General features: G+C 37.4%; 1 protein-coding gene across 2 annotated transcripts in view; it reads left to right on the top strand.

Annotated features, from left to right (window-relative positions):
• Nucleotides 1-18267, top strand: part of COL24A1 (collagen, type XXIV, alpha 1) — a 149104-nt gene that overhangs the window by 23459 nt on the left and 107378 nt on the right. For both annotated transcript variants that reach the window (XM_014939499.1, XM_014939500.1), the window contains exons 4-9: nt 556-609; nt 3933-3986; nt 7259-7312; nt 9246-9299; nt 16003-16047; nt 17864-17917. In XM_014939499.1, coding sequence (XP_014794985.1) covers nt 556-609; nt 3933-3986; nt 7259-7312; nt 9246-9299; nt 16003-16047; nt 17864-17917 — 315 coding nt within the window. The remainder of the gene's footprint in view (nt 1-555; nt 610-3932; nt 3987-7258; nt 7313-9245; nt 9300-16002; nt 16048-17863; nt 17918-18267) is intronic.

The raw sequence follows: 18267 nt of genomic DNA, 5'->3' as shown, positions 1-18267 counted from the left end.
GAATGGTATTCATTATATACAAACGTGCATATATACATTATATACAAACATGCTACTCTTACTTATCTGAAGCTTTTAAAAGGAAACTGAACAATTATTTGTCTGTGTTTATTTTCTTCTGTTTCACGTCTGTCTTTTCTGTGAGGTGGTATCTAATTTTTTTTCGCAATTACTCCTGACTTATCTAAAATGTGTTTGGCATGCCAGCATGCTTATTAAGGGCTTAATTATTCTCTGTGCTTTGTTTTGAAATACACTGCAGTTTCTTATTCCTGATCCTTGAATAGTCTTCTTCCTTTAGGACAAATATACTTAAGTAAAAGTTACTATCTGTTTTTTTAGCTCCAATTCCTCTGATATAAGACACTTTCTAAACACAAATCTGATTTGGAGCCAGATAAATAACACATATGCTTGTATATTGGGAATTGGTTTTCAAGTTGAGAATGTCTGCATGAGCAGAAAGTCATCAGTTAGAAAAACAGGTGTCTTTCAGACTTGTGATACTTCCCTTGTATTGGATTTTAGTCTCAATTTTTGATTTTCTATCACCAGGGTCCTCCAGGTCCTCCAGGTTTACCTGGTCCATCAGGAAAGAGAGGTCCGCGGGTGAGTAAAACAGCTATGTTCTTCTGTAGCTCTGGCCAGGTCACTAATAATCAAACTGGAGTTTTCATCGTCTTCTTTTTTCAACTTTATTCATATGTGTGGTGATTATGGAAGCGTATGATTTTTAACATTTGGCAGATAGGTTAAAGTAAGGCAAAGCAAACAGGTTTGTTTGTTGGTTTTTTTTTTTTCCTGCTGTGAGCCTCCAGCATAGTTAATTCTGTGTATGGGTGCGTACACCGAACGTTGTTACATTTGTACCCAGATTGTGCTGCTCACAATATTAACTTTTAGTTTTTCCATGCTGCTCCCATCTGCTGCAATGTAAGGTCATGTTCATTTGTTTTTGGAATGAGGGGGAGTGAGCAGTGCATGCCAGGGCCACAGAGGAGCAGCCAGTGGTTACAAAATTAGCCACTGCAAGACATGGGGGGGGGGGAAAAAGCACTCCCCCAAATCTGCTTTAGTCTCTTGTGTTACAGCAGCTTGATAAAAGGGGTGATAGATATCTGGGTAATTTGCCCAAGAAATGAGCTACAGTAGCAAACGTTGATTTCTTTCGTGCAACTGGGTGCACCCCGATGTGTGTGGGGACAGAGCACTGGCTTTGCTGCAGTGAGCAGAAACCCGCACCCCAGCTGCCAAGACCACATGGGAGAAACCTGTGCCACTGCAAGGAGCAGATGATGGGGCAAAAGAGGGTAAATCTGTGTTTGAATAATTGTATTAAAAAAAATATATATATATTCCTGAGGAGTCCTTGAGGTCGTGGTTGATTTGGGGGTTTTAGGGGAAGGGCAGCTGGAGGGAACAGGTGAGGATTTCTTGTGTAGATGGTTTCTGCCCGTGGTATTTGGGAATGTGAGTGTTTATGGCTGGAGTGCACTCATCTAGGCAAATCACAAGTGGGAGATAAGGGAGAAGTTTATATGAAGGCTCAGTGGATCTGAGGAGGAGGAGTTTTGACTCAGCCTTTGAGGAACATTTAAACAAACTGCTGTTCAATAGTGTGTTGAACATCCTGTGATTTGCTGGCTTTCAAAACTTGGTCTGACTGGGTAGGAAAGTACACTGGTCAAAGAGGCCAAAAACCAACTGGTGCTTTAGAGAAGCACTGAAAACTGATGCTTTAGAGAAGTTAGAGGCAAGGAAGCAGATGAGACACATTTAAAAGTATAAAATATAAAGCATTCCTTCAAATCTGTATCTTCCTGGCTTCTTGTATCCTTTTTTCAAATTATGTTTCTACATAAGAGCTGACAACTCTTTACAACACAGCATTTTATGTTGCATAGTGTTTCTGTCAAGGATATATCTGGCATCAGAGGCAGGACCCCACATACCCAAGTAGATCCTCACAATGGGGAAGTTGTCCTTGGTTTAGAGAAGGCTGCCCATATGTGTAAAGCTGTGCGTGTTGGTGAGATCTGTGAGATCTGTCTGTCTTAGTTCTTGTTTGCTTGGGCTTCTTTTCTATAGATCTGTTTTTACAGGTATAAAGTACTTAAGAGCACAGTGCTCAATCATGTGAGTTTTCTGGATTAATTATTGAATAGGACATGCTTTCCAATCTGAAGAGACAGTTTACAGTAGGGTTCCTGGAAAAGCATGGAAGTGGCTGAAATGAATATTTACCAGTAGTTCTGAGTTTAAAAAACATGTTTATATGGACCAAGAAAGTCTATAAAACTATTTGATCAAAGAAGCAAACATTTTTGAAATGTCAATGCTCTTTAGTTTGTACAACACTGGTAAATTCAAACAAGTACACCTAATGAAGACACATGGTATGATAGAGGAGGTTTTTTAGCCAAAAAAGCATGTAAAACCTTGTTGATACAAATTTCACGTCCGTATTTACCAGTCTGCCCTGTGACTTCTGTCTTTCTCGTGTGAGCTGCCATTTGTGATGCTGAAATGTGACTTGGGATGTCGAAGGGAAGCAGCAGAGTGTAGAGCCACATTGCCTGGGTCTTCTTCAGGGTCTCTTGGCTGCCCAAACCTGATACTGACAAAGATTCACATGGGTTGGACACTTTGGGCAGGATATCAATACCTGATTAATGGCGAGAGATTTCCATTAAAAACTGATTTTGATCTCTGTAATTCTATGATAGAGAAGTCCGTATCTGACAATTAATGTTTTCTAAGTGCCTTGGTCTGTTCTGAGTTTCTCAATAATGAAATTTCAGCAATTTCAGAATTAGTCGGGGATGAGATGAAATTCCCCTGATGCCTCTCATTTCACGAGGATACTCTTGCACCTCTGTGTTGCAGTACTATGCCTCAAGATAATAACATTGCAAGAAGCAAAAGCTTGGAGCCACTTCAGCACTGCAGCTATGTTGGCACTTTCTATTTGTTTCCTTTTTCCTAAATCCCTGAGAGTGCCTCCAAAATTGCCAGTGTGGAAATTAATCTCTCAAACACCACATGGGATTAGCACTTCTGTGGAGTTATGTCAACATTGTCATTAGTGAGAGGGACAACTTAACAGATACAGTTTTCAGTGTTACTGCAGCTAAAAAGGATTCTTATTATTTTTGGTATTTGGATTAATTGTTTGGGTGGAATTTTGACCTTAGTAAATTCAACACAAGCTTTGTTGCCAACTTACCTGGAATAGGTGCTTCAGTGTGTGGAAGATGAATAGCTGCTGACAGCTACTGCAACAAATATTTTCCCTAATGTACAATTTTTCAGGGAGTGAGCATTGCAGAGTGTATTGCAGGAACAGACTCTTATCCTGGAATGCGTAGATATTCCTGATAGCCTGTTCTGTTCCTGGAATGATTTAAGTCCAAGTTCTTTAGTAACAAGCCCATTTTCTACACTGGCTGTGGGAGAAATCAGGTTGATGAAGGGTTTTTGTCTGTGATCTGTTTAGAGAAGGTAGAATACTTTGCTTTAAGTCATCTTTCAAGTCTGTGAGAACTGATCCACTTCCTTCTCTTTCCAGTGTATAGCTGGGTACCTCAGAATGTCATTATTTTTTTTCTGTTTTTTATCACTTGTCTCCAAGTTTTGTAGCTGGAGAGAAAAGTTGCAGTGACTGTGCGCCAAATACCTGTTAAGAATTACTTGAGAAGCCAATAAAAACTGAGATTTTTAAAAGAAAGGGAAGTACTTGACTTTTAATTTTTTAGGAAGACGTGCATTTTTTATTTCTAGAGACTCCTTTGAAAATCTCAACCAGTGCTTCGAAAGGCAACGATGCAGTAAAATAATTCTCTGCAAAGTGTACACACTTGTTCAGTGGATTACTGAATAATCCCACTCCTTTTTTGGGGGGTTGGGTGTGTGTTTTGTTTGTTTGTTTACAGGGTATTCCAGGACCACATGGTAATCCAGGTTTGCCAGGACTTCCAGGTCCAAAGGTGAGTTAATTTATTCATGTTTCCATGTAAATGCATGAACTTAATGACTTCTTGGAAGACACAGAACTGTTCCCTATAATAGAAGCCTTCTTTGGTTTACAGATGGAGACTGTTACTATAAACATATTTTAATTAAATGTAATCAATCAAATTTAACTTCAAATCCAAACAAAATAGCAGTTTATTCAGGGGGAAAAAACCCCTGTGTGTGCAAAATTATGACTTGGAAACTGCTATCCATGCAAATAGTCTGTACTTCTCAAAAGAGTTTCTGTAAATCAGCTCAGCTTCTTTGATAAACTGGAATTTAAGTAAGATAATAAAATAAATATTTAATTGCTGTAACCTTTTGCCTTGCTTTAAAAATAAAAAAGGAAGGGAAATGGACTGTCATTCTCTATAAATTTATCTCTTTTTTTGGTCAACATCCAACCTTTTATATTTAAATATTCTAATATTTCAAACATTATCAATTGATTAATATGCTAGAATAATTTTACCACATTTATGGATGTGATATTTAAAACCAAAGACAAAATACAGACTGGAAGCTTGAATTAAACCCTTCAAACCTGTGTAACATAGACCCTTTAAAAGGATTTGACAGATTTGTGCAGTTGCAGAATGCCTTCAACTCATATTTAGTTTGAACAATTTGATAGATATGCTAGGAAAAAAACAGCAGCGACTGTGATTTGTTTTAGTACGATTCCAAATGGCAGGAATCTGACCTGTCATGACAGGTGTTAAAAACTGCTTGAGGACATAAAAAGAAATTTAATAAAGCTTTCAGTGTCAAACACTGGTAAACCAAGTGACTCCATTTTTTTTGGTGTGCTTTTGTTATTATCGATTTCTATAGGAACAGTTAAACTTAGAGAATCATAATTAATTTGTACCATATTTATGCTGGCTGTATAATGGAATAGTTTGCTAGGAAAAGAATTGTAAACAATTTTTCCTAGGATTTGTTTTAGAATGTATTTTCCCCTTCCAGTGGATCATAATTCCGATCAGTTTTGTTACTATTTCCATGATTTTAGGACTAGAAGGAATTGTATGTGTGTGCCTGTACCGATATATATTTTATATATATAAAATACACATGTATATATTACTAGGTGCTTGATGATATCTTTCATTTGTGTTAGATTATAAATTATCCTTTCAATACAAGCATCTTCTATAACACTTTTCTTTAAATAAAAATTAGCCAGGTGCTCACCAAGGGTTGACTTTGAAGATCCAGTTGACCCACACTTATTCTGTAAGCTGAAATGAAAGACCGTTTTGTTTGATCTTAAAACATTGCAGACGAGTTGTAACATTTTTCTGACAGTAAATTAATGCAGAATTTTATTCTGCCTTTGAGATGCATGGATTTTTCCCTCCTGTGCTGAAGCATCCACTTGCTTTTGAGGCATGGAACAACATTAGCTAAGACCCTTAGTGTATAGTATCCAACCATTGTTGTGGTTTGCCGGATTGTGCCGGCAATGTCTGAACAGCTGTTTTTTCCAATTTAGAATCCTAGAATAGCTTGGGTTGGAAAGGACCTTAAAGGATGATCTAGTCCAACCCCACTGCCATGGGCAGGGGCATCTTTCATTAGATCAGGTTGCTCAACATCCTGGCCAACCTGACTTTGCTTTGGAGGGCTTGGGTCTTTGCAGTGACTTGGGACCTTGATCCTGCCTTCGTGATGGGGCAGGAGGAAGAGGATGAGGACTCACTATATGACTATGAGCTCCCTTTCAATGAAGGGCACGTATCTTCTACTCTAGTGTTGCTGTGGGATAACTTTAATGCTAAAATTTATTTCCCTGGTTACATAAAAGGTATTTTTGAGTGATCAGAGTAGATCTTGATGCTTGTGAGTAACACCCAGTGTTACTCTATGACTTTGAAATCAAGAGCACTGTGGGAGACCTTATAGTAGCCTACCAGTACTTAAAGGGGGCCTACAGAAAAGCTGGAGGGGGACTTCTTACAAGGACATGTAGTGATAGGAGGAGGGGTAATGACTTAAAATTAGAAAGGGGTAGATTTAGACTAGATATCAGGAAGAATTTTTTTCACTGTGAGGGTGATGAGACACTGGAACAGGTTGCCCAGAGAAGCTCTGGATGCCCCATCCCTGGAGGTGTTCAAGGCCAGGCTGGATGGGGCTTTGAGCAACCTGGTCTAGTGGGAGGTGTCCTTGCCCATGGGGGGGGATTGGAACTAGAAGATCTTTAAGGTCCCTTCCAACTTTAACCATTTTGTCATTTATATCAACAGGTCAATGAAATTTTACAGTGCCTTTTGCATGCGGTTTTTAGTATTAATTAGAACAAGGGGTTCCCCATTTCCTCCTCAATTACTGCATTTTCAGCTATTAGTGCGTGAATGTGGTTTCAGGGTATGGCTCCGTGAACTCTCCAGGGGACTGCTCAGTTGGGGTGAAGCAGTTCACCAGGGGCTGTCTTCCGGAGGTGCCATTTGCTGGTGACTCATCATTTAAGGGCAGTGAATTTGACCCTGAGGGGCACGGGTCTGTGGTGGCAGCGCTGCCTGTGGTCAATGTCTCTACAGGGCTGGCTGCTGGGCCTGGCAGGTCCTGAGCAGCCCTGGCTCCGGGCCCATGGCGGGCCCCAGGCCCATGGCAGCCCTCAGGCCTCTGCAGCATGTTGTGTGGTGGCGGGCTCGGGCGGCAGCGGTTTGAAAGAGAAGAAATTGGTGTGGTAGTGTCCTTCCTGGCCAAGAAGGATGAATCATACTTCCTATCTCATCCGCTAGGAAGTAATTTGTAATTAAACAGAGGCTTTTGCTGCATGTTTACAGCCCTGTCCTTCCCAGCTGTGATGTCCATGCTGTGTGGGGCAGGTACTGAGTGTGACTAAACCTGGACAAGATTATAATCAAGACATGAATACAGCCCAATAATCTTGCACAGTGTTTGGGGAATAGCTGGTGTCCTGAAGTGGTGGAGACGTGGGAAGAGCATTTCAGCTGGGGTGTCTGCTGTAATCCGGCTTTGATTTACCAATAAAATCTGCTTATCAGAAGTTTTTGTGACATGATGAAATTTGGAAAATGTAGATCTCATTTTAGTGTGAACTCACACTTCCATATTTTGTTGTAGATCTGAAAAAAAATCTGTAATAACAAGTGCATTTTATATGAACATTCCCCCTTTGCTTGCTCTCATGGTTGAAAATACTTGTTTTCACATATATTACTAAAACCTCTCTACCCTAACAATATTAATGACCATAATTTCTCTGTGACAGGGCCCTAAAGGAGACCCAGGTTTCTCTCCAGGACAGGCAAAACGTGGAGAAAAGGTAATATTTTCTTAATTATAGACAAATGTTTTGTCTGTCTCATTCTTTTGTTGAAGTCATTTTTAATATTCCAACAAGTTATAACAGCACAATGCTTTGTATTTACTGTGACGCTGGTGTATTTAGACAATTATATGAAACAGACCAGTGCAAACATAGGTGGTGTAATGAACCACAGACAAATTAAAAATATATTCAAAGCTGAAACTTAAAACATGTATTTTATTTAATTTATAAAAACAAAATTAAAAAAAAAATAAAAGGGAAGTATTTTTAGAACAATGAAATTGAATCCTGTTCACACTGATGTAACGAAGTACAGATTCCATTTTTCTTTATTAGTTTGCATGAATCCAGAAAATCCAGACAAATATTGGTGATGAGAACTGCATGCATTATTGCATGTCATGTTGTATTTAATCACTTTTTTTTAACAGACACTTGATGTTAAGATTTGTCCTTTCACCTCAGAGGCTTTTTGTGCTAGTTCCTCCTAAACTGCTTCAGCTTAAAGTAGTGGTTGCTCTCTCTGTCTAAAATATTGGAGTGAAAATATTTAAAGTGGTTCTTCATAGAAATTATGGGCTTGAAAGTTTGTGATTATTTTATTCTTAGATTACAAATCTAGCAACTATATGAAACTTTAAAATCAATGTGATAATACTAAAAGTGTAATTGCATGTTTGCATTCTAATGTGTTAGCCTACTCTATATCTTTTAGAATATCTTGTGTTTATGCTGTTTTATTAAGAGCATTTGCTAGTAGTTCAATTGTGGAACATTTGTGCTAAGTAGAAAACACTGTAGGAGTCCAGGACCACTCTCTGTAATGAAGTAAGCATTAGGAGACAACTACTGTTTACTAGCTGCTGATGTGTACATAACATATTTTTTAATGCACGTTCTGTCAAACCCTAGAATTCACACATATGTATTTTCAATGTTAATGGGCCTCCTGAGAAAAATTCAGAAGTGTGTCTGTTGATGCAATGATAAGAAATTGAGTGCAGCTTTTGTAGAAATAGCAACATTATTTTAATCTAAACAGCTTTTGGCAATCTAATCATAGTGTTGTGAGCTATTCATGTGTACCTGAAACTTAAGGTATATTCTTTGGCATGAGTCCAAGCTGCCACAGAACAGTCTAAAGCCTGCCTGTATATGTATGATCTACACCTAAATAGATGTAGACTGCATCTATAACACAAAAATAAGGGACTGATAGGCATTTTTATAGTTATCACTCTTTTGGTGCCTTAATTTTTCACCCATAGTAATGGACTTGAATTTGCTTTGATGCTAACTCACATGCAGGATCTGTTCCTTGACTTGTCCTGAGCAAGAAAAAAAGAACTGGAACAACTTTCCCTCCTCTCCCCATCTGCAACCATCAAAAAAAAAAAAAAAAAAGTATCTTTTTCCATCTTCCAAGCATTTGAGATGCTCTAATTCTCATTCACATATACCATCATGTAGTTGCAAAGTTTAAAGAACTTTAATGAGAACAGCAATATGCCACGTAACACCTTTGTCTATGTGGGTCTTTCATGTTGTCTTTTACACAGATCAGATTTAAGCTGTGTTTTATGCAGCACATGCGATAACCATGTCCTAATCCTAGTTGAGGTTTGTTGGCATAACAGTAACACAAACAATAAACAGTAATAGTTAAATGCATATATTAATTTGAGGTGAAACCACTCACTTCTGAGGGAAGGATTACCTCAAGAATTGTATAGCTTCTTCACTCCCTTTTATGTTAGCTAAAATTAAATGTTGTGAGGTTGTGAACTAAGTGTGCAAGCCATGATTTGGTCAACAACAATAGCTACTTCTTCATACCAAATGCAGAGAAGAGTGGAGTCCTACATGTTTATAGGCCTGTGTCATGTACAAGTGAAACAAAGTGATTCTGGATGTTTTTGTTATACAGGGTGATCCAGGACCCATAGGCTTTCCAGGCCCACCTGGAATCAAAGGCCAGAAGGTAAGCTTCTGTTTCCATTTTCATGTAGCCCTCCCTGGCCCAAATCAATGGCTGTCAGGTGGATGTCTGGTGGTCAAGAGGCAATAGAGAAGGGCCTTAGGCCTGCTGTTGGTACTGTGACTGTCTACTGTGTCAGGCTCCAGGGCCAACAGTGCAAAACCTTCCCTGGAAGCTAAATTGAGATCATCGCAACAGAATGTAAATCACAGTTTCTTAGGTTGGTGTTCTTCAAAAGGCATAGTGTACCCTGTTTGAACAGAAAAGATATTAGGGAATATAGGCTTGCCTGCGTGATACAACCATTTTAAAGTCAATTGTATTCAATTTTCAGTTTTTTCCATTTCTTTTTCTATATTGCATGTTTCGTAGTATAGAAGAAGCTCGCTGGGATCATATGCTCAGTATTTCTCCACTGAATTATTTGTTTTTTTCCAAATGTGTGCCAGAATTGCTAAAATAGAACTCAGATGGAATACGTTCCAATTTTGGATGCTACATAACACAATATTTTTCAATGTGAGAAATGTCAGGTGTGACACACTGCATTTAAGAAATATATCCAAAATATGGACGTGGCAAAAATCAGTGAGAAAGCTGGGGGGAAAATATTATTAAATGCTGTCTTTGCAGAAGATAGTTTGGTGTTGCAAGTGTAATAGAAGAACACAGAGAACAGATATCACAGCAGAATTTTGAAGTAATATGTAACACTAAAGGCAGCTATGAAGTGTCCATCAAAAGGATGGAATGAATTGTTAGAAAGATAGTCCCTGGTATTTTTCGCCTTAATTTTTGACATGTAGAGAAAGAATATTAATTAAATGCTTGCCTGCTGCTGAAACTGAAGGAAAATGGCATTGTAACAAAATTTATATTCAGTATTATGCTTTAAGATGGCTTTGTACAACATTGTCTTGATCTTAAAGCATGTAACAATCATTTTACATTTCTTTTAAAAAGTCTAGTCATTCATTTCTAGAATTGACCAAAACATAGTAAAAATGTGACTAGGAAAGGAAGCTATTGCTGAATTAGCACCAGAAGAAGTGTGGAAACGCATTTTGCCAAACATGTGGCCCACAGTTCTATGAAATGAGAAAACGTAGAGCTGTGACAAGAATTTGTATCTCCTCTGTTGAAAGTTAACCTACAAGCCTTGACACCGATAGCTTTTGTCACTGCTGATCTTGGGGAATCTCAAGGTGGCCCAAGTGTTGTGCTTTCTTATTTCATCAGGTTTGTAATTTTGCTCTGAAAACAAAGTAGTTTTTGTTTCAAAGCTTTTTAGATGGGAAGCAGCTGTCACTTGCTCTGGATCATGAGACTGACATTTGGGGGCAAGGAAATTAAAATCTTATGGCGATCATGCTCTCTTCCTGCCACAAGAATTCACTCCTTATCTGGGGGTTAGAGACTCTGTGGAGAATCGTGCTCGCTTGATCATTGGAAATTTTACTCTCTGTTTCCATGTTGTACACATCAGATGCTAACTAGAACCATGTTCAAGATAACTTCTGCCTGACCCAGACTGTAAGAATACCAGCTTTTGAACAGCGCTACACCTGTAAACAGTTAAAAATATTTCATGCTTAGTTTTTTTAATGACAAACCTACAATTTTTTGTTTTAAATAACTGATCTTTAGTTATTGCTTTTCAGTATTCATAAATAAATAAACATGCTTTAATTTCATTGTGATCTCAGAAATAATTTTCAAAGGAATGTGAGCACAAGTATCTGTGAAGTAAACCCTGATGCAGGAAAAAAATGCAGAAAAATCAAGTACTTCCATTTTTGTTTTGTACCCCAGTACAACTGGGGTATTGCTATAATATTGAATAAATAACATTTCCTATATTTTTTTCTCATCTAGCTAAAAAGGAAGATAAAAAAATCCTACATATGAGTTTATCGTGTCCCAAATTCTATTAAATTTTGACAGTCAGCTTGTGTTAACTGAGTAGTTTCTAAACAGTGAGTTATTTGATAGTGAATAAAATCTCTAATGTTCCTCCGGATATTTTTAATCGTTTAATACAAATCTGTGTTTGTTTCATGGCAATTACTTTTTGTCATATTGACTTTGGTTTTGTTTTCCTGAATGACCTAGAAATTTGAGTTTTTTTTTCTTCATGGAATTCCTCATCCATTTTCCATTCACTGGAGTGATGGCTGAAGTGGAGGGTGAGCTGCAATGCATATTGCCCCTCCATTGGGCATGATTGCCCCACTTCAGGGTGGCTGTGGAGGAAACTGCATTTTAACAGTTTTTCTAATCAGACTTTGACTGGTTCTGAACTTCCTGTGCAATGTTATTTGGTGCTTATGCAAAAACACATGTTGTGGAAGTTTAAGGTAAGTGTACGTATTATTTTCATCCTTTTTTTGACAAGGGAGACTCTGAGAAGCCATATTCAATGTGCTTTTGGTTCTGTTTTTCTGAATAGCTGAGATCGTGTTAGGAGACTTTCTTGGAAAATTTTACCTCCCCCCAAAAGAAAAGATTTTGAAGCCTTCAATGCGATAGAACAGCGCTAGTAAACTACTGATTTGGATTAGCACTATAAAATGATGTGTTTCTTTTTATAAAGCTGAGAGTCTACAGTTATTTAGTGAGATAGTAAACCAAACGTATGTTAATAATCAGGACTCTGGGAACAGATTATTATGATTGACTTTATTTTTCATTACATGTGTCGGAGTATGCGTCCTTGTGGCTACATATAAAAGATGACATATTTCTCATGCCTGTAACGCACACTAGAAAAAGCCAAGTTTTTCTCAGAGTAGGGCTTCAAATTTTTTCTAGTGTAAGAACAGAAAATTGCATGTTTATGAAGTGTTTAGAGGTCTTTTGAGGCACAGAAGCAATGGCAGGCAATGAGGGTAAGTTTGAGAGAGTGCTGTTTCCAGAGCAGTTGCATGATCTTGTGTTTGGAGTTGCCTTGACAGGACCATCTTTAAATCAGCCCTCAAAACTTTCCTTGAGTCACTCTGGAGACCTCACAGAGCGGAAGCCGCCTACTTCCACCTCTCCCCAAAAAGGGCCTACTTCACTGTTACAGAGAGGCGAGTACTTGCCTCTGCTAGCCAGACTGTGAGCCAAAGGACATTACTCCTGGGCATTAACTTGCCTGGGATCTTGCCAGTACATTGGAATGACTGCAGTGCCTTTGTGGTTGCAGGTACTTTGTAATGACATTGGAAAAGATTTTTAAAAAGATTGGCTACAATTTTTGGGCTAGCTTTATTCCCTATCTATTATATGTGTAATGGTAAATCACAGGAATCTGGATCCATAAAATACTGATAAAATTCACATAATGAAATATAATATGCCAGTACATGTTGAAGGCTTGTCTGTAACCTGAGAATGACTCCGTGTTTCCTTTTGTTTTTACTTTTGTATCCTGTAAAGAGTAAGGTAGATAGATAAATCTCAAAGCAGTACCTGTAGTGATGTCAACATTATGCTACCAGGTGTCTCCCACTGCTTCTCTTAGAGACTGTGATTTTCCTTGAGCAGGAGGAAACTAAACTCTGTAAGAGAAATTTCTCTACTGAATTAGATGGAGAAAAGGTCCATCTTCTGTATGTGTGCTTTTTTTAAGTGATTTTTCTATTCTTCAGGATATTTAGGATAAGAGATGCTAGGTGAAATTTTAGTTGTGTTAATAAACATCAGCAAATAAGATAGAATGGAGCTAGGAAGAAAAAAAAACAAACCAAACCATTTACTGATTAAGAAGTTTTTGAAAACCGCATGCTGTGTGGTGACAATGTGGACCTAATAAGTAAGCATTGCAAAGGCTCACGTGACAGTGCATGGAAATCTGTTCATATACTACACTTACCCCATGCCCAGAAGTCTTTTTCCTTTTAAAACACTAATGTGTCTCTGTAGCTGATGGTTGTATCATTAGGTATAACAGTTCATCTGCTGATTTTCAGAGGTTACAGAAACTTCTTGGCTTTCTAGCAAAGTTGCCAGTGTTGTACCAGATGTATTTTAATAACAAATGCATTGAAATTTTAATAAAACACAATGGGTACTAGTACGATGGAAAGACTTGACTTGAACACTCCTTGCTGTTATGATTTAACATCTACATTTTGCTATATACAGACTTCACTCAGTTTGGGTCCCACTGTGCTAGGCATATGGTAGAAGCCAGACACTTAAACTTGCTATGAAGTCTTTTCTGAGTTGTATTAGTTGGTGGTAAAGATTTTTGTCTCATGCAGACCGAAGTATTCTTGCAACTTATTACTATATTTGTATTACTATAATTGGAAGCTTCAAACCTTTCTCTTCCACATTGACCTTCTAAATCAGAGCGTTAATCTTCATTAGAAATTGAGAGGTATTTCATTTTGCAAACCAGTGCATGCAAACTTGTACTCTTATTGTTTACTTTCATCTTAGCTCAGAGCAAACAGGGTCTTTTTCATATGGGTAAGCTCAAGAATACAAAACTAAACTAATAAAAACCTAAGAATTTGAAGATGATTGGCTAAGTCACAGGAAAGGAAGCCCCTGTGTGATAACTCTCTCTTTGGAATGATACTCATTTTAGCATGCTTTAGCTGCATTCCCTACCAGCCTCAAATGAGTTAGAAGGAATTAAGAGCGTGTTAACTCTGACTAAGAATATGGGCAAACTGCTCTAAAATATGAGTTCAGAGCAGGTTTCTTCTGGAAGAAGTAAGATGCTGTTGTGTAGAGAAATGCACAGTAATCAGTCCTCCTTCATCTCGCAGTTCCTTGTGTGCCTTCTTTTAAGACTGTCCATGCAGGTGTTAATCAACTAAACTGACCCAATTTGAAACTAAATTGTGATAAAGTTCTCTTTGAGCGTTTCTGTGTAGAGCAGCATTTGTTTTCCTTTTCTTCTTGTACAGAAGTAATAAACTACTGAGAGATTTCTTCTAGCAACACCTACTTAAGTTGATCATTTAAGCATAGAAAGAAGATAAAATTAATAAATGGATAAAACTCATGAAATGCAGAGTGTAAAAACTATAAAAAAATATGTGGCTTTGAGGCACATTTTGAGTGCTAAAGATGAGTTACTGGTTTATGCTGGCATCTTTAGTTCTACTCTAGCAATTCAATAAAAAAATTGGTTTTAGGCAGGCATTAATATAATAAATTGGGATATTTCATATTAACTGGTTTGTCGAAGATCAGCTCCTGGCTATCTGTTACAGATTTATTTTTTTTTCCCAACGGCAATGCAGACCTACTTCCTTAACTACAAGATAACATATATAAATTATTTAGATTTAAGCTACAGGAGAGGACTGAAGCCAGAATACATTATAATTTTGCAAACTGGCGATGCCCCATGTGTGATTAGCAGTATGAAAGGACACACCTGCTGCGTTGTGTTTTGAGAAAATGAGACTTTTGAGTTTCTTAACGAGTACATCTCTTTTGGATCAATATTTCTTAAGCAAGCCTATAAGAAGAAAAATTGCAAATTTTTAAGCCTTACAGAGGTCATTCTTCTATCATCTAAAATTATCATCAAGCAAAATCATTCCATCTTTTAGGGTTTTTTTATGATAATAAAATTAATTTTATGCAGAAATACTCTTGTAGTCATGCAGAAGCTTATCCAAAACTTTGGGATACCTGATATTCTGAAGCCAGTTGCAGAATTCCTTCTTATTATAGTGGGTCTCAAGTCCCTACTGACTAATGAGTGTCATCATGCTGTAAGGCAGCCAGATGTTTGACATCAGCCAAGACACTCCCACTATTCAGTCAATGTCTTTGAGGCCAATTTTATGATAGATTTCTATCCAGAATAAAGATTGTTTTGGTCTTTCTCTTTCAAGCTGCAGCTTTTGGAACGTGCGTATTCCCAGCACCTCTTGCAAGGGATGTGGAGACCAGACACTTGGCTTCTGCATCAATCATGCAACTGTTACAGCCTCCCTTTTAGGCCATCTTGTCTGAGTATGTTTAGTACAGTGTAAAGACATCCAAGAAGGTTCCCCTTTCAAGTGTACTGATTAAGATGGCAGGTTCCAGCTCTATTTTTAATTATTTAAGAATTCTTTCTTTCTTTAAGAGCTAAAATATGCATGCAATGGTCAATGCACAGGGAGTAAAATTTGACAGCTTTGTGATTCCAGCACCACAGGGAAGATTATTGGGATGAGGAACAGGCTTTTCTCCCAGCTGTTGTAAATTTCATAATATAAGGGCTGGAATTTGTTCTATGTTAATTTTTTATAAAAGATATCATGTTTCCTGGTAGGTCTGTCTGTCTTGAGAGTGTCCGAGAATAGTATGGGATGACCCTCTACTTGTATCCCTCCTGAACTGCCTTGTTCAGAAAGGGCATCTTGACAAGGATTTGGAATGGGGAAATACACTGTACTGAATTCAATTCCTCAGTCTCAGTGATAACTGGCAACAGCATCCCATGTACTCATTTGTTTAAAAGAATAAAAGTGTGGAAATGTCTTAAAGCATGCTGAAATCTTGAACTGTCTAAGCTGTCATGAAGATTTCTTACTCCTTTTCTCTTAACTCAGCTTTCATATGAGCTGCTAAATGTAAACCACACTAATGCTGCAGGCAAACAAGTTTGGATAACATTTTTTCTTGATAAAGGGAGAGCGGAGTAGGAAAAAAGGTTCACTGTGTGTGTTTAACTGTATTTATCACGTATCTGTTTCTCTACCTGCAGGGTCTTAAGGGTTATCTGGGACTGCGAGGGCCACGGGGTGAGCAGGTAAGTGATGAAGGAACAGTACATTATACTCTACAGAGGAACAACTGAGGATAGAAGAATGAATAACCCAAATACGTGTTCAATATAAGCAATCAGGTTAAATTACTGACTGCTCAAGGAAATACTTGATAGTTCTTGACCAAGTATTCAGATTATTTAGCAATCATTGTGGTAAAAAAAAGATCTAAATTAAATGGAAAAGATGAACTTGTTTTTCTTTAGCTACCACACTGGCTTGGTGGAAGTTAGTGTAAAATTCTTGTTAGAGGCACAGTTCAGGTTTTCTCAAAACCTCTACTGATTTAGTGCATTTTAAATCTCCTAACATGTAGAAAATGAAATGGTTATTTAGTGCTTTTTCTCACTTCCATGTCACTTCAAGAAACAATCTGAATGTAAATTTCAAAGACATACAATTGCTGATGTGTCTTGTTAGCATTAATGAGGCCCCTAATAGCAGAGCAGATGGAGGCATGAGTCTCCTTTTGGATGACACTGAAAGGGAAATGATGATTATAACAGGTGATAGACATCCAAAGGGAGGTGAAAACTCATGAGCATCATCCCTGACATTAATGAGTTTTATACACAAATCTTAACTGAATGAGTAATGATTTTTATTATAGGCCCATAAGCACTTTTCTGTGATGACTGTAATTCAGCAGTGAGATAGAGATAGCCGGTGAAAAAAATTCTTAACATCAGGAAAAGAATGTATTAATCTTTGAAGAAGTTGCAGGTGAAGAGTAATCAGTTAGTTACCATGCAGGGGTAAAAGCGAAGCTTGCACTGAAAAGTAATTCTGCTCATTATTCATGCAATCAAGCTTGTAAGTTCCTTTGAAGGCAATTCATGTTCAAGAATGTGAAAACTGGTGATATGCAACTGTTTGATATTTCAGTGTTTTCATACTGGTGGTGTAAATATTTTCTTTCATTATTATCACTTAGAAAATATTCTTACATAACTTTTAAAAGAACACTTAGCATGAAAGAGTTTTATTTTGCACATAGGTCTTATTGCTGGTATTTTCAGGTCTGGCTGGTGAAAGTTATGAGTTAGACCTGTTACTCGTCATCTGTAGCACCTACCTGTGTTGTAGTTTTTAGAAGCTTGTACACAGACATTCCTCCTGAATTTATGAATTGTGGAACTCCTTGAACAGCTGGTAACAAAGGAAAAGTTTTAAAATATATATTTCTGAAAATAAACAGTCAGGTATGCAGATGCTAAGTAATAAAACAACAACAAAACTGACTTTTGGATTTATTAGGAGGAATATGATAGAGGTTCAATATGTTCATGACTAATCCAATGCTATATTGACCTGATTCTGGAAGAAACAAAAAAAAAATTGATTTTGTAAGGACACAAGTAGAATTCTTTAATAAAACACTTAACACATTTGTTGAAATACAGCTAAGACTATTGCAGTTACTTCATTACAAGGACCTGTCTCCTATAGTCCTCCTCAGTTACTTTTTAAAAATAGCATCTATGTTTTTATTATGGAAATAATAAAAAATGCTGGATTTCACAAGATCTTAGACGACTCTTGTAATGCTTTTTAAAGGATATGTAACTCAAATTGGTGGAGTTACTTATGTAAGATGAGTAAATTTTAGGGTGTTGCTGTGTTGCTTGCTCAAAAAGCAATTTTTCCATGAGCTTACACTGTGTTATGACTAGATGTTAAAAGAGTAACATTTATCAAAAAATGAACCAAATAAACTTAAAAATATGACATTAAACCTGTTTGCTGGTTTTGCCCTTTTTTTTTTTTTTTCTTATTTTTTCCACCTCTTTTTCCACTTAGGGAATTCCAGGAATGGCTGGCAATATTGGAGCAGTTGGTTACCCTGGCAGGCAGGTGCAGTAACTATAGTAATGTCTTTGCAGTTTGGGGTATTTTCTTGTTTGTTCTTTTCAAAAGTACCATATCTTCTGAAACTGCTAATAGTGTAAATATTTTTATTTACATCCTGTCATTTATCCTTGAAACAAATCTCTCACAGGTAGCACCCTTTACATAATGTGGAGTCTTGTGGTTTTTAAACTCAGGTTAGATGCATTAGTGCTGTACCTTTCTGGAATACATAAATGACATTACCAAAGTACTGAACATCTGAACGCTTTATGCTCCTTCATAAACCTCTTGTGTTTCAATGTGTTTTATCTTCTTCATATTTCAAGTCCAGAAGCAATAGAAAACTGCCTGTT

The sequence above is a fragment of the Calidris pugnax genome, unplaced genomic scaffold, assembly GCF_001431845.1.
Source record: "Calidris pugnax isolate Ruff unplaced genomic scaffold, ASM143184v1 scaffold18, whole genome shotgun sequence".
NCBI classification, from domain to species: Eukaryota; Metazoa; Chordata; class Aves; order Charadriiformes; family Scolopacidae; genus Calidris; species Calidris pugnax.
Note: the sequence above shows the minus strand (reverse complement) of the source record. Positions and strands in the feature narration are given on the sequence as shown.